This window comes from Chiloscyllium plagiosum, unplaced genomic scaffold (genome assembly GCF_037043375.1).
Source record: "Chiloscyllium plagiosum isolate Xiang-an unplaced genomic scaffold, Cpla_swu_hap1 HiC_scaffold_19, whole genome shotgun sequence".
Lineage (NCBI taxonomy): Eukaryota > Metazoa > Chordata > Chondrichthyes > Orectolobiformes > Hemiscylliidae > Chiloscyllium > Chiloscyllium plagiosum.
Window position 1 is genome coordinate 44,754,222 of NW_028270157.1, and position 19,127 is coordinate 44,773,348.

The 19,127-nt window shown below is 42.9% G+C and overlaps 1 protein-coding gene across 1 annotated transcript in view; it reads left to right on the forward strand.

Moving 5' to 3' along the window:
• Nucleotides 1-17,486, forward strand: part of nrip2 (nuclear receptor interacting protein 2) — a 76,290-nt gene extending 58,804 nt beyond the window's left edge. The window contains exons 5-6 of the mRNA XM_043709403.2: nt 11,248-11,300; nt 13,857-17,486. Coding sequence (XP_043565338.2) covers nt 11,248-11,300; nt 13,857-13,970 — 167 coding nt within the window. The 3' untranslated portion in view covers nt 13,971-17,486. The remainder of the gene's footprint in view (nt 1-11,247; nt 11,301-13,856) is intronic.
• The last annotated feature ends 1,641 nt before the right edge of the window (nt 17,487-19,127 follow it).

Genomic DNA, 19,127 nt, shown 5'->3' on the forward strand with positions numbered 1-19,127 from the left:
TGTCTGCGTGGGTTTCCTCCGGGTGCTCTGGTTTCCTCCTACAATTCAAGAATGTGCAGGTTCGGTGAATTGGCCATGCTAAATTATCCTATAGTGTTAGGTGAAGGGGTAAATGTTGGGGAATGGGTATAGGTGGGTTGCAGATTAGTGTGGACTTGTTGGGCTGAAGGGCCTGTTTCCACACTGTTAGTAATCTAATCTGCTTGTTTAAAAAAATTACTAGATCCTGGAGGAATCTACTCTTGTTGGGCATCTTATACATTGAACAAGGAAGATGTCCCTTACACAGAACTCCAGTTCCTTGTCCCAGTTACTGCCACTTTCCAGCCAAGTTTCCCATGATTCCTTATAAATTTTTCATAATTTCCCTGATTTGTTTGGACTTTTTCCCGTTCACCTCTTCATAATTAGATGGTCTGCAGATTAATCTCTACCTTGGAAATTTTAAGGGCCACCAAGTGATGGGAAAGAGATAGAACATAGAACACAGAACAGGCCCTTCGGCCCACGATGTTGTGCCAAACATTTTTCCTAGCTTAAGCACCCATCCATGTACCTATCCAATTGCCACTTAAAGGTCAGCAATGATTCTGACTCTGCCACTCCCACAGGCAGCGCATTCCATGCCCCCACCACTCTCTGGGTAAAGAACCTACCCCTGACATCTCCCCTATACCTTCCACCCTTCACCTTAAATTTATGTCCCCTTGTAACACTCTGTTGTACCTGGGGAAAAAGTTTCTGATTGTCTCCTCTATCTATTCCCCTGATCATCTTATACACCTCTATCAAGTCACCCCTCATCCTTCTCCATTCCAATGAGAAAAGGCCTAGCACGCTCAACCTATCCTCATACGACCTATTCTCCATTCCAGGCAACATCCTGGTAAATCTTCTCTGCACCCTCTCCAAAGCTTCCACATCTTTCCTAAAGTGAGGCGACCAAAACTGCACACAGTACTCCAAATGTGGCCTAACCAAAGTCCTGTACAGCTGTAACATCACTTCACGACTCTTGAATTCAATCCCTCTGCTAATGAACGCTAATACACCATAGGCCTTCTTACAAGCTCTATCCACCTGAGTGGCAACTTTCAAAGATCTATGAACATAGACCCTCTATGAACATAGACCCCAAGATCCCTCTGCTCCTCCACCTTACTAAGAACCCTACCATTAACCCTGTATTCCGCATTCTTATTTGTCCTTCCAAAATGGACAACCTCACACTTGGCAGGGTTGAACTCCATCTGCCACTCCTCAGCCCAGCTCTGCATCATATCTAAGTCCCTTTGCAGCCGACAACAGCCCTCCTCACTATCCACAACTCCACCAATCTTCGTATCATCTGCAAATTTACTGACCCACCCTTCGACTCCCTCTTCCAAGTCATTAATAAAAATTACAAACAGCAGAGGACCCAGAACTGATCCCTGCGGAACTCCACTTGTAACTGGGCTCCAGGCTGAATATTTACCATTTACCACCACTCTCTGACTTCGACCGGTTAGCCAGTACTCTGTCTAACTGGCCAAACTTCCCACTATCCCATGCCTCCTGACTTTCCGCATAAGCCTACCATGGGGAACCTTATCATATGCCTTACTAAAATCCATGTATACTACATCCACTGCTCTACCCTCATCCACATGCTTGGTCACCTCCTCAAAGAATTCAATAAGACTTGTAAGGCAAGACCTACCCTTCATAAATCCGTGCTGGCTGTCCCTAATCAAGCAATGTCTTTCCAGATACACATAAATCCTATCCCTCAGTACCCTTTCCATTACTTTGCCTACCACCGAAGTAAGGCTAACTGGCCTGTTATTCCCGGGATTATCCCTATTCCCTTTTTTGAACAGGGGCACAACATTCGCCACTCTCCAGTCCCCTGGTACCACCCCTGTGGAGAGTGAGGACGAATAGATCATTGCCAACGGCTCTGCAATTTCCTCTCTTGCTTCCCACATAATCCTAGGATATATCCCATCAGGCCCGGGGGACTTATCTATCCTCAAGTTATTCAAAATGTCCAATACATCTTCCTTCCTAACAAGTATCTCCTCTAGCTTACCAGTCCATTTCACACTCTCCTCTTCAACAATACGGTCCCTCTCATTTGTAAATACTGAAGAAAAGTACTCATTCAAGACCTCACTTATCTGTTCCGACTCAATACAGAGTCTCCCACTACTGTCCTTGATCGGACCTACCCTCGTTCTTGTCATTCTCATGTTTCTCACATACGCATAAAAGGCCTTGGGGTTATCCTTGATCCTATCCGCCAAAAATTTTCATGCCCTCTCTTAGCTCTCCTATTCCCTTTCTTCAGGTCCTTTCTGGCTATCCTGTATCCCTCCACTGCTCTGTCAGAACCCTGTTTCCTCAACCTTATGTAAGCCTCCTTCTTCCTCTTTACAAGACATTCAACCTCCCTTGTCAACCAAGGTTCCCTCACACGACCATCTCTTTCCTGCCTGACAGGTACATACATATCAAGGACACGTCGTATCTGTTCCTTGAAACAGTTCCACATTTCCACGACATCCTTCCCTGACAGCCTATGCTCACAACTTATGCTCCTCAGATCCTGTCTTACAGCATCGTATTTACCCTTTCCCCAATTGTAAAACCTACCCTGTTGCACGACCTATCTCTCTCCATAACCAAGGTGAAAGTCACAGAATTGTGGTCACCATCACCAAAATGTTCACCCACTAACAAGCCCATCACTTGTCCCGGTTCGTTACCAAGTACCAAATCCAATATGGCCTCCCCTCTGGTCGGACAATCTACATACCGAGCTAGAAAAGCTTCCTGGACACACTGCACAAACACCGCCCCATCCAATCTACTTGATCTAAAGAGCTTCCAATCAATGTTTGGGAAGTTGAAATCACCCATGACTACTACCCTGTGGCTTCTGCACCTTTCCAAAATCTGTTCCCAATCTGTTTCTCCACATCTCTGCTGCTATTGGGGGGCCTATAGTAAACACTCAACAAGGTGACTGCACCTTTCCTATTTATGACTTCAGCCCATACTACCTCCAAAGGCAGATCCCCCTCGAACTGCCTTTCTGCAGCCGTTATACCATTTCTAATTAGCAACGCCACCCCCCCCTCCATTTTTACCACCCTCCCTAATCTTACTGAAACATCTGTAACCAGGAACCTCCAACAACCATTCCTGTCCCTCTTCTATCCACATTTCCGTGATGGCCACAACATCGTAGTCCCAGGTACCGATCCACACCTTAAGTTCACCCACCTTATTTCTGATACTCCTTGCATTGAAGTATACACACTTGAGCCCATCTCTGTGTCCGCAAGTACTCCCTGTCAGTGCTACCTTCTCCACAGCCTCCCTACATTCTTGGACATCCTGACAAACAGCTAGCCTACTTGCTGGACTTCAAGTCCGGATCCCATCCCCCTGCCAAATTAGTTTAAACCCCCCCCGAAGAGTGCTAGCAAACCTACCTCTCAGGATATTGGTGCCCTTCTGGTTCAGGTGCAACCCGTCCTGCTTGTACAGGTCCCACCTTCCCCAGAATGCAGTCCAATTGTCCAAATACCTGAAGCCCTCCCTCCTACACCATCCTTGCAGCCACGTGTTCAACTGCACTCTCTCCCTATTCCTTGCCTCACTGTCACGTGGCACCGGCAACAACCCAGAGATGGCGACTCTGTCCATCCTAGCTTTTAGCTTCCAGCCTAACTCCCTGAGCTCCTGATTGACCACCCCACCCCTCTTCCTACCTATGTCGTTGGTGCCAACGTGCACCACGACTTCTGGCTGCACACCCTCCCCCTTAAGGATTCTGAAGACACGGTCCGAGACGTCTCGGACCCTGGCAACCGGGAGGCAACAAGCCAACTGAGAGTCTCGCCCATGTCTACAGAACCGCTTGTCTGTCCCTCTAACTAAGGAGTCTCCTATAACTAGCGCTCTCCTCCTCTGCCCCTTTCCCTTCTGAGCCTCAGAGCCGGACCTCGTGCCAGAGACCCGGTCACTGCAGCTTACCCCTGCTAGGCCGTTCCCCCTCAACAGTATCCAAAGCGGTATACTTATTGTTTAGGGGAATGACCACAGGGGATCCCTGCACTGCCGGCTTCCTCCCCTTCCCACCTCTAACTGTTACCCAGCTACCTCTGTTCTCTGGCGTAACTATGTCCCTGTAGCTTCTATCTATCACCCTCTCAGCCTCTTGAATAATCCTCAGTTCATCCAACTCCAGTTCCAGTTCCCTAACTCGTTCTGTGAGGAGCAGGATCTGACTGCATTTCCTGCAGATGAAGTCGGCAGGAGTATCGGTGGTCACCCCTACCTCAAACATCCTGCAGCAGGAACATTCCACTGCCTGCGCTGCCATTACTCTACACTTCGTCTCCAAAACAAGAACACTGAGTAGCTTATATGTGGACTTTAAAGTTAGGTTAGAGGAGGAGTATGGGAGGGAGGCCCTACTATGTAACCTTGACTCACCTGCTCCTTGATTGCTGCCTGACCAGCTGTGCTTTTGCAGTACCACACGTTTTGACTCTGATTTCCAGCAACTGCAGTCATCACTTTCTCCTAGACAGAAATATAATGCAACAATAGGTAGTCTTCAAGAGGCAATGGCTCAGGTACAGTATGGGTACATTACGAGAACAGGGAAAAGGAGAACATCCAAACACAAAGCAGCCTGAATGAAATGGGAGAAAGTGAGGACTGCAGATGTGGTGTTGGAAAAACACAGCAGGCCAGGCAGCATCCGAGGAGCAGGAGAATCGACGTTTCGGGCAGAGGCCCTTCTTCAGGAATGCCCTTTCCTGAAGAAGGGCTTATGCCCGAAACGTCGATTCTCCTGCTCCTCGGATGCTGCCTGGCCTGAATGAAATGGGAGTGAGAATAGAATAAGAATTCCAAGCTTTTTCCTTTGTTGGTTTTGTCCGAAAGAAATTATTGTTGGCCTAAACTTGATATGAAGGGGAAAAAATGACAGGCCAAACTGCTCTGAGCGATGTTATCTGAGTGTTTAATATCCAACTAGCTTTCTCAAGTTATTGTAAACACATATAACTCATTCATTTTGGTTGACGTTAGTTAAAATGGTGGAAGAGGTTTGGACCCAAGATGCCAAGCAATCCTAACTTTCCTGATTAAGTTACACTTTAATATAATCTGAGACAGTTCAATGTATTGTTACTGAACAGTTTTCAGCTCTGATAATATGCCTTAGAAAGGAAGCACCACCCAATTAGTGTGGATATCTCATAGCTAAACTTCACTTTTATATATAGATGCAAATATGATGTAATGCTTTAGGTTAATAATAATACTGACCTGGGTCAGAGAGTTGCAAGAGGCAGAGTTCTCAAACAGCACGGTGGCTCAGTGGTTAGCCAGGGACCCGGGTTTGATTCCAGCCTGGGGCGACTGTGTGTGTGGAGTTTGCACATTCTCCCAGTGTCTGCGTGGATTTCCACCAGGTGCTCCCACAGTCCCACAGTGCAGGTCAGGTGAATTGGCCATGCTAAATTGCCCATAGTGTTAGGTGCATTAGTCAGAGGGAAATGGGTCTAGGTGGGTTACTCTTCGGAGGGCCGGTGTGGACTTGTTGGGCCAAAGGGCCTGTTTCCACACTGTAGGGAATCTAATCTAATCAAAACAAAAATCGCAGTGACCTAGTTATATTTTATACTCAGCTGTTACCTCACAGTACTTTGTGACTTCTGCCCAACAGGTTGCTTTGTTACTGTCAGCTGGAACTGTTTTTAATGGCTGCGCTACCTTTGAAGGGGTCTTTGTTCTGCTAAATGCTGGAAGTAATATGAAATATCTTTATAACAATTCATCAGTTGAGGGAGTTCAATGAAGCAAGAAGCAGGTGGTGTGCGGACAGTATGTGCTGACCTTTTCAGTTCGGAGGCCCTCTCTGCTGTTAGAAAAATTGCAAGCGCTGGTTGAAATAACTCTACAGAGGCTGGTATCCCATTACCTAATCACCTTTTATTTACACTTGGAGAGTCCTTGACACTGCTCTTGCTCCCTCAGAGTTAGCTCTGAGGGTAAAGGACATCTGTCACTCCAATTTATGTCTGCCTGCCAGGGCTCCTGATTTGAACAGGTTAACAGCCCCAATCAGGGAACTCATATTCTGAGATCCACCTGGCTGACCTTATTACAATCACTATAGCACCCTATCGGAGTCTGAGGGCATAGATTGGATTTTTTTTTTTTGGAGCTCCTCCTGGGGCATTTTAGCATTGGGTCACTTTCCTCCAACTCTACCTCTGATACAGACAGCATGTAATGCACAGTAGCTTGCCTCATGTCTGGAGTATCTCCAGATATAGGTGAACTTTCCAGGGTTTGCACTCTCCTGAATACCAGCCTACGAGTTCCCTTACTCAATTTAGGGCCAGTGGAATTCATTAGCTGTCTCAGGTCCACATACTGAAAACAACTACATTAGCTTGCCAGCCAGATCCTGAAGAAAATTTTAACAGTTTGGCAGAGGGTTGACTTTGTTTTGCTGTGGGCTGACCTAGAGTCCCTCTGTTCGGGATATATCCTGAGTCAGACTATGCAATTGCTTTCTCTCAAGTGGTGTTCCTCAAGCTCAATTGGACTGGCAAGGGTGTCCACTTCCATTGGAATACCCTGTAACTCATATGCTCCACTTGCTGCATTTTCTAATGACAAAGTCAGTTGTAGTGCCTGTTTGAAATTCAATTGGGCTTCAGCTTGGAGGCACTTCTGCATGGTTACATCATTAATCCTACACACTATTCGGGGTCTCAATCTCATTCAGGGTTAAACCAAAGTCACATGCCTCTTCTAGTAATTTTAACAACAGTGGACCAAGATTGGGAAGAAAATGAGTAATGACTGAATGACATCACAGGTTCTAAAAAGAGACAGTGCAAGATAGCAGACCATGACACATCCCTCCCAGATCGTCTCAACGACTTCTATGCTTGCTTTGAGCAGAATTTCAGTGGGGACGTAACACCTATTCCAACAAGTCCTTACGAACCTATCACAACAGTCACTGTATCAGAGGTCAGATCAGTTTTCTTTCATGTGAATCCAAGGAAAACGATGGGACCAGACGGAGTATCAGGCCACGTGCAGATCAACTGGCAGAGGTCTTCTCAGACATCTTCAACCTCTCCCTGCAGTCTGTTTCAAGAGGGCCAACCATCCCTGTGCTAAGAAGGTTCATGCGGCTTGTTTCAATGACTACTATCGAGTGGCTCTAACTTCAGTGGTTATGAAGTGCTGTGAAAGACTGGTCATGGCATTTATGAACTACAGCCCCCCCCGACTACTCTTGACCCACTCCAATTTGCCTATCGGACCAACAGATTCACGTCAGATGCCATATCACTTGCCCTTCACTCCTCCCTAGAACATTTTGACACCAAGAACAGCTACGTAAGAATCCTACTCATTGACTACAGTTCAGCCTTCAACACTATTAGTCCCGTGAGATTGATTACTAAAGTTAGTGACCTCGGACTAAGCCTCACTCTCTGCAACTGGATCCTCAGTTTCCTGACCCACAGGCCACAATTAGTGAAGATTGGGAAAATATTTCATCGATAATAACACTCAACAGTGGAGCCCCCCCAGGGGTGCATACCCAGTCCCCTACTATACTTACTGTATACCCACGACTGCATCGCCAATTCCAGACTAATGCCATTTACAAGTTCACTGATGACACCAACATAGTTGGTCGAATCTCAGATGGTGACAAGACAGACCACAGGCGGGAAGTGGAAGACCTGGAAAAATGGTGCACTGAGAACAACCTAGCTCTCAATGCTGGCAAAACCAAGGAACTCATTATTGACTTTCGGCGGGATGTTACTCATTGCCCCCTGCACGTTAACAGCACAGAGGTGGAACGAATGGAGAGTGTCAAGCTCCTGGGAGTGGTCATCAACAACAAGCTTTCTTGGACTCTTCATGTGGACCCACTGGTTACAAAGGCCCAACAAAGTCTCTTCTTCCTCAGGCAGCTGAGGAAACTTGGCAAGATGGTGAATACCCTTGCCAACTTTTGTAGATGTGTCATCGAGAGCATTCTGTCTGGATGTATCACTACCTCGTATGGCAACTGTACCATTCAAGATCGGAGAAGGTTACAGAGAGTGGTGAACTCAGCCTGGATAATCACAAAGGCTAACCTCCCATCTATAGAATCCATCTACCAGGCCCACTGTCAAGGAAAGGCCGCCAGCATTCTCTACCATCGGGAAGAAGGAACAGAAGTCTGAACACATGTACCAGCCAGTTTTGAAACAGTTTCTACCCTACAGTTGTTAGAATACTGAATGGATTCACAAACTCTTGACATTCAGCATTTGTTTTTGCTGCTGTTTACCTATTGTTTACTTACCTATGCTATTTAACCATGTAATCTGCCTGTATTGCTCACTGGACAAAGCTTTTCACTGTGCTTTGGTACACGTGACAATAACTTCAATTCAATTCAATTTTTTCATGATAAAAAATAACTTAATCTTAGGATTTGGGGCTTGAAGATAAGCTCAAGTCGTGAAACCCCAAGCTTATGTACTGGGTAGTGTATAAGTGTGTTATAGTTTGTATCAATCTGTCTCTTTGCACTGTACTTCCAAACTCTGAGATCATGCATTGAGAGAAATAGATTAAAGCACCCTCCAGTCTGTCCTTAAGGGTAATACAAAAGTTATAGAGGGAAACTACTGTACTTTCACTTTTTTAAAAAAATGACTGTTTTATAGAAATTCCATCTCTAGAGGAAAGAAGGAGTGCAGAAATACCTCTCCTGGTGTGCTATACCATAGCCAAGCAACAAACACAACTGATTTCCAAATGGAAGGAAACTCTATTTAGGCACTGGGGAAAGTTGTTGGTATTTTTATGTTTGACCTGCTCTTGTAACCACTAGCCTTGTTCATTTCAGTTTTGGTGAATGGTAACTTCCAGGTTGTTCATAGTGGGGATTCATCACTGGTAATGCCATTGAGTATCTTGAGCCATGTTTTGATTCTTTCCTGTTGGTGATGGTCACCACTTGACACCTAGCATCAATATTATTTGCCACTTATCAGCCCAAGCCTGGGTGTTCTCCAGGTCTTGCAGCATATCAGTATTTGATAAGTCACACTGAACATTGTGTAATTATTCTCCACCTCTGACCTTATGGTGGAGGAAAGTTCATTGATGTTGCAGCTGAAGACAGTTGAGCCAAGGACACTATCCTGAGGAACGTCTGCAGAGATATACAGAACTGAGATAATTGACCTCCATCAACCACAACAACCTTCCTTTATGCGAAGCATAATTCAAATCAGTGAGAAGTTTTTCCCCTGATTTCCAATTAGTCCAGTTTCACTAGCACTTCTTGATGCCACACTCAGTCAAACTGTTGTGAAGGCCAAACACACTCATTTCACCTCTGCAGTTCAGCTCTTTTGTTGGGGTGACTAAAGTCTAGGATCTAAAAACTTGGAGCCCAACCTTTGAGGGATTAAATTAGGAAACATTTTGACACACACATGATGGTAGAGATTTGGAAAACTCTTCACAAAACCATAGAATTGTTACAGTGGCATTTGGCCCATCGTGTCTGCTATAGCTTTCCAAATGACCACAATAAAATAGTGACAATCTCCTGCCTTTTCCCCTTAATTGTATCCCTTGCTCCCATTTAAATAATCCTCCAGTACTCTCTTGAATGCCTTGATTGACCGCATTTCCACCACATTTCTAAGCAATTAATTCCAGACCCTAACTATCTATTGTATGGATGGAAGAAGCGAATGTAACTTTCAGGAATGTAAAATTCCAAGTCTGAATATAGAGAGGGGTATTAATACTCAAAGGGAACAACCTGCTGTTATTCGTGATTTTGTACACACATTTTGACCTGACAAGAGATTGTTTAATTTCTCAGTTTGATACTTTGAGGAAAGAACAATGTTATCACCAGGTTTGCAAGACTGTCAAAAAAATGGAGATTTGGTCACAGCTTATAAGGGAAAAGCAAAGCAAAAATGCAGATATGAAAAATTAGCTGGAAAACAATAAAACATGAAACAAGAACTGTCTGTTTAAAGTGGAAAAAAACTTGCAACAGAAATCATTTATAAGAAGTTTACTTGAACAATCCCTTGTGGAATTAATCATGCACCCAAGTTTTATAGTTGGAAATAAAGGATTATAAATTGACTTAAAGTGGTTACTAATGTCCACAGAACTACATCACAAAGAAATTCAACTATCTTTCATGAACAGGTAGAAAAATCATGCCAGAAAATCCTCAGTGTAACTGCTTGCACATCAGTGGCATTGCACAAAAGTTTTTTCGTGAACTCAAAGAAGGGTGGCATGGTGGCTCAGTGGTTAGCACTGCTGCCTCACAGCACCAGGATCCCAGGCTCGATTCCAGCCTCGGGTGACTGCCTGTGTGGAGTTTGCATATTCTCCCAGTCTCTGGGTGCTCAGGTTTCCTCCCACAGTCCAAAGATGTGCAGGTCAGGCGAATTGGCTATGTTAAATTGCCCATAGTGTTAGGTGCATTAGTCAGAGGGAAATGGTCTAGGTGGGTTACTCTTTGGAGGGTCGGTGTGGAGTTGTTGGGCTGAAGGGCCTGTTTCCACACTGTAGGGAATCTAATCATAACTGTATTGTAATTAAAATTATGGCTGATTGAGGATTAAGAAGACATGGAAGTATTGCAAAAGTCTTAAGTGCATCATTTTCAACATTACTTATTTTAGCACAGAAGTGAGAGATTTACATTTTCATTTCATATCCCCATACAGCATACTTTGATCTCGACAAAAGACAGGTGGTGAACCTCTGCCAATGCTAATTGGTCATTAGGTGGTACACAAGCTACCTCAGGAGAAGATCATGCTCAGATTGTATCCATCATTAATGTAGTTTTAGTAGACAAGTGGGCACTTATTGTACTAGAATATAACATTAAAACTCAGTCTCCCATTAGTTAAGCACTGAGCTGTCATATAACACTGTACAACTCCATCCTGTAATGAGAAACATTTTTGTCCCTTTGATCTTCCAGAACATATGTTCCAGGTTCATGGCAATTAGTGATGAACTTGAAGATCATCGTTACCAGTAAATACGTGGAAGAATATTTCGCCTTTTATGCTTCCTTGTTCACTAATAATCTGGAAGGGCACTTATTAAATAATCTAAATTTGTACTTTCCAATGTTGTGAATTTTTTTTGCAGATAATGAGGATTGTGAGCTATCTCTTGGTCTTCAGACACTGCTGTCTCTCAAAGTGAGTAATAAGTCTCTGACTGTCTCTATTTTTATTTCCAACAGTCCCTCTTGTGACTCAACCTCTGGGTCAGAAGATCTAGTTTCAAATCCCCACAAAAATGTGTTGGCAGTGGAAGGAGTGTTCATGGTTCAATAGGCTGATAGAGTAGGCGGATACAATAAATGATATTGGTGGATGTGCAGGTAAAACTTTGATGGATGTGGAAGGCTCCTTTGGGGCCTTGGATGGTGGTGAGGGAGGAGGTGTGGGTGCAGGTTTTGCAATTCCTGCGGTGGCAGGGGAGGGTGCCAGGATGGGAGGGTGGGTTGTTGGGGGCGCGTGGACCTAACCAGGTAGTCACGGAGGGAACGGTCTTTGCAGAAAGCGGAAATGGATGGGGAGGGAAGTATATCCCTGGTGTTCCGCCTCAGAACACTTCAACCCCATGGCATCAATGTGGATATCACCAGTTTCCTCATTTCCCCTTCCCCCACATCATCTCCACTCCAACCTTCCAGCTCAGCACCGTCCCCATGACCTGTCCTACCTGCCTATCTTCCATTCCACCTAGCCACTCCACCCTCCTCTCTGACCTATCACCTCCATCCCCACCCCCATTCACCCATTGTAGTCGTTGCTACCTTCCCCCACCCCCACCCCCCTCTCATTTATCTCTCCACCCAGAGGCTCCCTGCCTCTATTCCCGATGAAGGGCTTTTGCCCGAAACGTCGATTTTCCTGCTCCTCGGATGCTGCCTGACCTGCTGTGCTTTTCCAGCACCACTCCAATCTAGACTCTGGTTTTCAACATCTGCAATCCTTGTTTTAACCTCAAGAGGCTGATAATCAAACTACAAATCATTTCACCACTTCACTCTTGTTACCCAAACAGAAAATAGTATGTGAAAATATGCAAAGAAGTACAGTAAATCACCTAAACTAACCCTACTCCATGTTCCTACTCTACAGCATCGTTCTTTTACGGTTTTACTCCTGCCTATCCCAACACAGTCATCAGCCAGTAGAGTATTTTCCGTAATAGCTGTGTCTCCCATTTCATATTTTGGCAATGTGTGAACATCAATTTTTGGCAAACTTTACTGATAACTATCACTTTCTGCTGGCACAACCAATCAATCTCCACTATCACTCATACCCCGCCCTCTCCCCATTCAATCTGATATTTCCCCATTTCGCTATGAATTAACTGGCACATATGTCCCAATCAACACTTCACAGTGCACATCCTGCCTTTTCCAAGAGTAGTATTTTAAAATTTTGTTGTTCTCCTTGTATTTATGAACTGCCCTGCTTTTGTATTCTCAGGTCATCCCAAAGCATTTTATAATGAATTACTGTATAATAGTTGTTATTAAAACAGACACAAAAGCCACAGGATAGTGAATGAGACTAATAACTTGTTCTAAGTAAGTGTCATCAGACTCAACTGTTTCTCTCACAGCAGATGCTGCCAAATCTGCTGAGTTTCTCCAGCATTTTACATTTTTATTTTAGATTTCCAGCATTCTGCTTTTAAACAACTCATACAGTCATACAGCATGGTAACAGATCCTTTGGTCCACCTCATCCATGCCAACCAGGTTACCTAAACTAAACTAGTCCCATTTGCCTGCATTTAGCCCATATCCCTCTAAACCCTTCCTATTCATGTACCTGTCCAAATGTCTTTTAAATGTTGTAACTGCAGCTGCTTCTAAAACTTCCTTTGGCAGCTTATTTCCATACATGCACCACCCTGTATGTCACAAAGTTGGTCCTCCAGTCTCTTTTAAATCTTTCCCCTCTCACCTTCAATCTATGCTCTCTAGTTCTGAACTCCCCTATCATAGGGAAAAGAATTTGCTATTGACCCTATCTCTGCCTCACATGATTTTGTGTTTTAGCTGGTTTTATTTAAGGGAGCACTTCTGGTTTGCATGATGGAACAATCTTATTTTCTAGTGCCATGGTTATTTTCTGTCAATCTAGACAGACATAGGGCTGTGATTTGACATTTCACATGAAAGAAAGATCTTCAACATTGTAGTTCTGTCTAGAAGTTGTGAGATTTGAACCCACAATCTACTCAGAGGCAAGAATAGTGCTAAATTACAATGCAATCTCCATGTTTAAATTCCTGATGTCCACAACCTATCAAAACTATGGTTCCCCCCCCCAGCACTATCCTACCTAACTTACACTGACTTCTTGCTCATCCTGAAAACTTAAATTCATTATACTCATCCTTATTAGCACTTTCCACATGATTCTGTTCCCCAAACACTGCAAAAACTCACCAGATAGTTATGTACCCTCCACTGTTCCAGTGCTGCTGAATAGGCTCTATAAACCATTCCATTTTTCTCCTTTCTCAAGGGTCTCTTCAAAATTTAAACTTTCATCAAGTTTGCAATTGCCTTTTCTAACTGAACGATGTTTGGAAAACATTCATTTTTACTTCTATGAAGTGCATGAGAAAGTTAGTGAACAATGTAATTTCCTCTCAACATTTGCTGCTAGTAATTTTCACTATTTATTACTTCCCATAAAAAAGATGTCATTTCTTACCCACAGTGTGTGATTGACTTGGAGAGAGGAGCACTGCTGCTGGGAAAGTCAGAGACTCACCTACCATTCTTAAATGTGTCAGAGGAAGAGGAGAATGAAGAGGAGGAAGAAAAAGAGTGAAAAAAACACTAGAACCTAGTATTTTGAACAAAGAAAAGCACATATGACAGATTGACAACATGAGGTTACTTGGTCTCTGTCTTTTTATGAGCCCCTGCATCTGCTATAATCTTTGGCTTGTCTCACTGCAGCAGAAATGCTAGCTGAGATGAGGAAAGGACAATTATATAAGTTGCCTCTCCTTTCCTACCATCATCCTCTCAAATCACCAAAAGGTTTGTCCATGTCAGGTTTCTAACTAGTATTGGGAATACAAAACCTGTTCATTTAGTTGTCTGTTTTGCTGCTCTGAGCCTTGTGTACTGTGGCATGAAAAAATAACTGATTTGCTTCTTATCAAATAGCTTTAGCAATGAGCAAAACTATAACAGCAAGTTATTTGAAAGGTTATTTCCTCTCATGGCTGTTTTGCGCAGTCTAATTGAGCTATTTGTTTCAAAATGTACAACAGCCTACCTGATTTCTTTGAGGAGTAACTAATCTGATCTTCTTCAGAAATGCTGAAGTAACCGCGAGCAGAAAGTTCCTGGTAGCAGTTATTACTGTAATAGAAATGGTCAACAACCATTGGTCAATGCGAATATATTTTTGAATGACACTTATATTTCTATACCATTCAGATTTACAACAATTAAGCTTCAATTAAGGCAGTATATAGTAAAGAATTTCTGCAACATTTTCTATTTAGAACATTAAAAAAATCCAGCGCTCAGGTGCAACACAAGTAAGTACAGCAACATCTGCAGCTTTTTAAAAAACTTGAGATGTTGCGAGCAGTTTCCAGCATCTCAACATGATCCAGTTCAACAGTCAAGAAGTTCTTCCCTCAGATCAATGGCCAACAGATTGATAGAAGTTTTCTGTTTCTGTCACCATAAACTGCAGCCAGTTTCATGTAAATAAAACTCGATCCAATAAATCGTTTCCCATTCACTACTATTATACACAACTCTAGTGAACTCAATCCTTCTTTTATTTCACTCCCATTATTTAGAATTCCAGCACATCAAGCCTGGCCCCATTTGTTCTTCTGACTAAATCTTTTGCCAGTAACTAACCTGTACTCCAACAGACATAGCCATATGGAGAAAGTGAGACATACCCATATCCCATTTACACCCATTATATTAAGAAAAGTCCATTACCATACATCCTTTAGATCCATCACTTTGACTCCAGAATAACATGGGAATAAAGAACCTCAGCTAACAATATTTCAGTGCAACACAATATGTCAGTTCATACAAATGAAAAATAATCTGATAAATATTCTGATCTTTGTATATTAGTGGGCGGCACAGTGGTTAGCACTGCTGCCTCACAGCACCAGAGACCCGGGTTCAATTCCCGCCTCAGGCGACTGACTGTGTGGAGTTTGCACATTCTCCCGGTGTCTGCGTGCTCCGGTTTCCTCCCACAGTCCAAAAATGTGCAGGTTAGGTGAATTGGCCATGCTAAATTGCCCGTAGTGTTAGGTGAAGGGGTAAATATAGGGGAATGGGTCTGGGTGGGTTGCGCTTCGGTGGGTCGGTGTGAACTTGTTGGGCTGAAGGGCCTGTTTCCACACTGTAAGTCATCTAATCTAATCAAATATTTTGGGTATTTCAGAAGTTGGCAACCATCAATAGTGAGAGTGTTCGCCTTTCTACACAGCGCCATTACCAATCAATCCAAAATAATTCTTTAAAATATCTATTTTTATTTTTGTCTCTGATACTCACATCTCCCTTGGCCTCCAACCTTATTAACTTTTCCTTTAACTCCTCCCATTTCCTCCCAATCTAGGGGGTGGTCATGGGCACCCATATGGGCCCTAGCTACGCCTGCCTCTTTGTTGGCTATGTCAAACAAAGTACCAACACTGGCACTGTGCCCCAACTCTTCTGCCATTACATCGATGACTGCATCAGTGCAGCATCCTGTGCCTAGGCTGATCTGGAGCAATTCATCGACTTTATCCAGAAATTCCACCCCACCCTTAAATTCAGTTGGTCTATCTCAGACACCTCCCTCTCTACATCAGGAAGATCAAATGTAAACTTAGAAAATGGTTCGCCAAGCATCTCAGCCAGGCCTGCAGGGTCTGACCGGACCTCCCAGTCACCACCCATTCCAATTCCCCTTTTCACTCCCTTTCCGACATGACCATCCTTGGCCTCCTCCATTGCCACAATGAACCCAACCGCAAACTGGAGGAACATCTTCTGCCTGGGTAGCCTTGAGCCCGGAGGACTCAACATTGAGTTCTCCAATTTCAAATAACCTCTCCCCCTCCCTTCCACCCCTCCCAGCCACCTTCTGGATTCATTCTTCCCATTGACCAACCAGGTCATACCCTCTGCCTGTCTTCACCTATCCCCACTTCACCACTCTGTCCCTGCCACCCCCTTTATCTGTAGCTTCCCCTACACCTACCTCCAGTCCTGAAGGAGGGTTACACCTGAAAGCTAGACTTCCCCACCCCCTGATGCTGCCTGGCTTGCTGTGTTCTTCCTGCCTATCTAACATGATCTTCAAGCCTGGTATGGTTAATTCAGCTGTGCAACTGGTTAACCTCTGAATGATTTCACTCTCTCTGAGGGCTGACTTGAGGGCAACAGTATGATGCTCCCATGCAAAAAATTAAAGTAGGAATGGGGTTATGTTACAGACCTGAATCCTAAAATGTCGAATGGTGTTTTGGTGGAAACTGGGATTCTATTATGAAAATTAGAAAGTAAAAGGTTATTAACATTTATCGATAAAGCATGTGAAACTTAACACACTCAAAGAAAAATATATGGTAGTAGTACAGACAAATAGCTATATATACACCTTAATAGAGTGAACACTATTTTATATACAATATTTATAAATAATTCACCTGAGAAAGTAATTCAAGCTTATCACATTCCCTACAGATGGCAGTTTCCATGTATTTTCAAAATGAATACAAATTTCTGTACTACATGCGGCTGTTAAATCTTAATGAGCTGCAACTCTAATTGTCAAAACTTAATGATAATTTCCTTGCAGCTTTTCTGTCTGAAGCAGACAACAATCTTTCTGCAAAACAATAAGAAAATGTTTTTCGCATTCTCTACAGTCTTTGCCTCTTTTATACAATAAAGATTAGAGAACAAAGCCAAAGATCAGAATTTGATGCTGGTGTGGGAGTTGGGAATTAAATCCAAACTATTTGTCACTCATTAAAATGGTTTTATAATAAGAAGTATTGAGTTTGGAAAAATCAAAATCAGATTGTGGAAAGTCAACATTTTAGCCACTTGATTATGGAGATACCACATCTTTTTTTGAAACAGCTTTGAGTGGTTTGTTTCATTTTGCAATACTATACAAGATCAATGTTATTAGCAGTCCCCCACTACACATTGCATTATTCCAGGGCAGACATTCCAGCAGTAAGCACGCATCAGCCAATAATGTTTGTTGATCAGTCTTCTCGCCAGTATTATATATTACCTTGTTATTCTAGTGTGCCCTTTATTATTGACAATAAACTGGTGTTGTAAAACAGCAGAGTGTAAACCTGGCTTCTATTTCTCAGTTGAAATAAATCCATCAGCATGTGCAGAAATTCACTCCATATTGCTCCTGGGACCTCGCAACACAGGATAGATTGTATAGTGCATAAAATAAACTCAGATTTGGCAGAAAAGCATACAATTCAGATTTGGTCAGCATCATCTCAACAACAGGCAGATCAACTGGAGAGATTCAAAGTATTACTCCGTTTCATACTGGTGTTATCAGCAATCCAGAAATTATGTAGAGGTCAGAACTCAAGTCCCAGAACTGTGGGAGGGAGAATTGGATTTGGGGCTATCTGCACAAACATCAATTGCTAACTGCAGCTGTGGCTATGCACTATGTAATATCCAAATATAGATTCCAAAAGTATGGGTTTTGATTGGGTCCAGTGAAATCTTTGCTGTATCTACAAGCTGCAATACAGGCACAGATGGGTTAGCTCAGTCAGCAGTTCTTCTGAGCTTCAATAAACTGAACAGTTGTCTTTTTATTGTTATACATTCTGGTGTGCAGGTAGCATCATGTCTTTCTTTTTTGCTACATTTTTGTTCAGGTTACTAAGAAGTTTGCAGTTAATATTCAGTGACTTTCACTGAACATAAGCTTGCAATAATTAACATTTTCTCCCAGTACACTGCAGCTTAATCTCTGCCAATGCTGCTCAGTTATCAGCCGCTCAGGAGCAAAACCCAGACTGACTCATTGATACTTTCTCCTTGCCCCTTTGAAGTACTAACTTTCTCAGATGGAGTACTCATTATGGAGCAAATCACACACACAGGCTTTAAGAGATCCTTTACCTGGGGTAGATTTTCCTGTCCTTGTGCATGGTGCTGATGGGTCAGATGTGGCACTGATTGAATAGAGTACATGTACATGTCAGCATTTTTAATCCATTCATTTAAAGAATCAAAACATAGGTTGGCTTCACTGGCATTGCTGCCACCCTTATTGATTTTTTTGTAATCAATCAAATGATCCAATAGCCCCAAGTACAGGAAAATTACGTTTAAAAAAATCTATCATAGTAACCAGTACAGTGGAGAGACTGGTCAGGCTGGAACACGACAGAGCAAGGAATGCCTGTTGGATTAAATTGCAGCTATTTCAGGTGACAGGTAAAGCCAATGAACTCAGGGTGTGGATAGGTAAGTGGGACTTGGATATTATAGCCATTACAGAAACATGTCTAAGGGAGGGACAGGACTGAAAGCATTTTTTTTAATAGATAATCTTCTTTTTCAATAAAAATAAGATTTTTTAAACAAAATTACAAAAATAATACAAACTAGTATATTCCACTTTACAATATAATAATGACACCAATATGAAATTTTAAAAAAACTAACTACTAATCTATTCTACAAACAACCAAAATATAAAATAGGGTATCATACATTACTAACAAGAAACAAGTAGGTAAATAAATAACTAAATACGTACTCAAAATAGATTTATATCAAGTCATAACAAAGTCCGTATTTATACAGAATTGCTTCTCCCAGGGTCCCCCGAACCAGCCAGAACCATCCCCACGGCTAAACAAAGGCCCTGGACAATATGGCCGAAATATTTGTCAGTATAGTTAAAAAAGGGCTGCCATGTTCTAGAAATTAATTCTGTTTT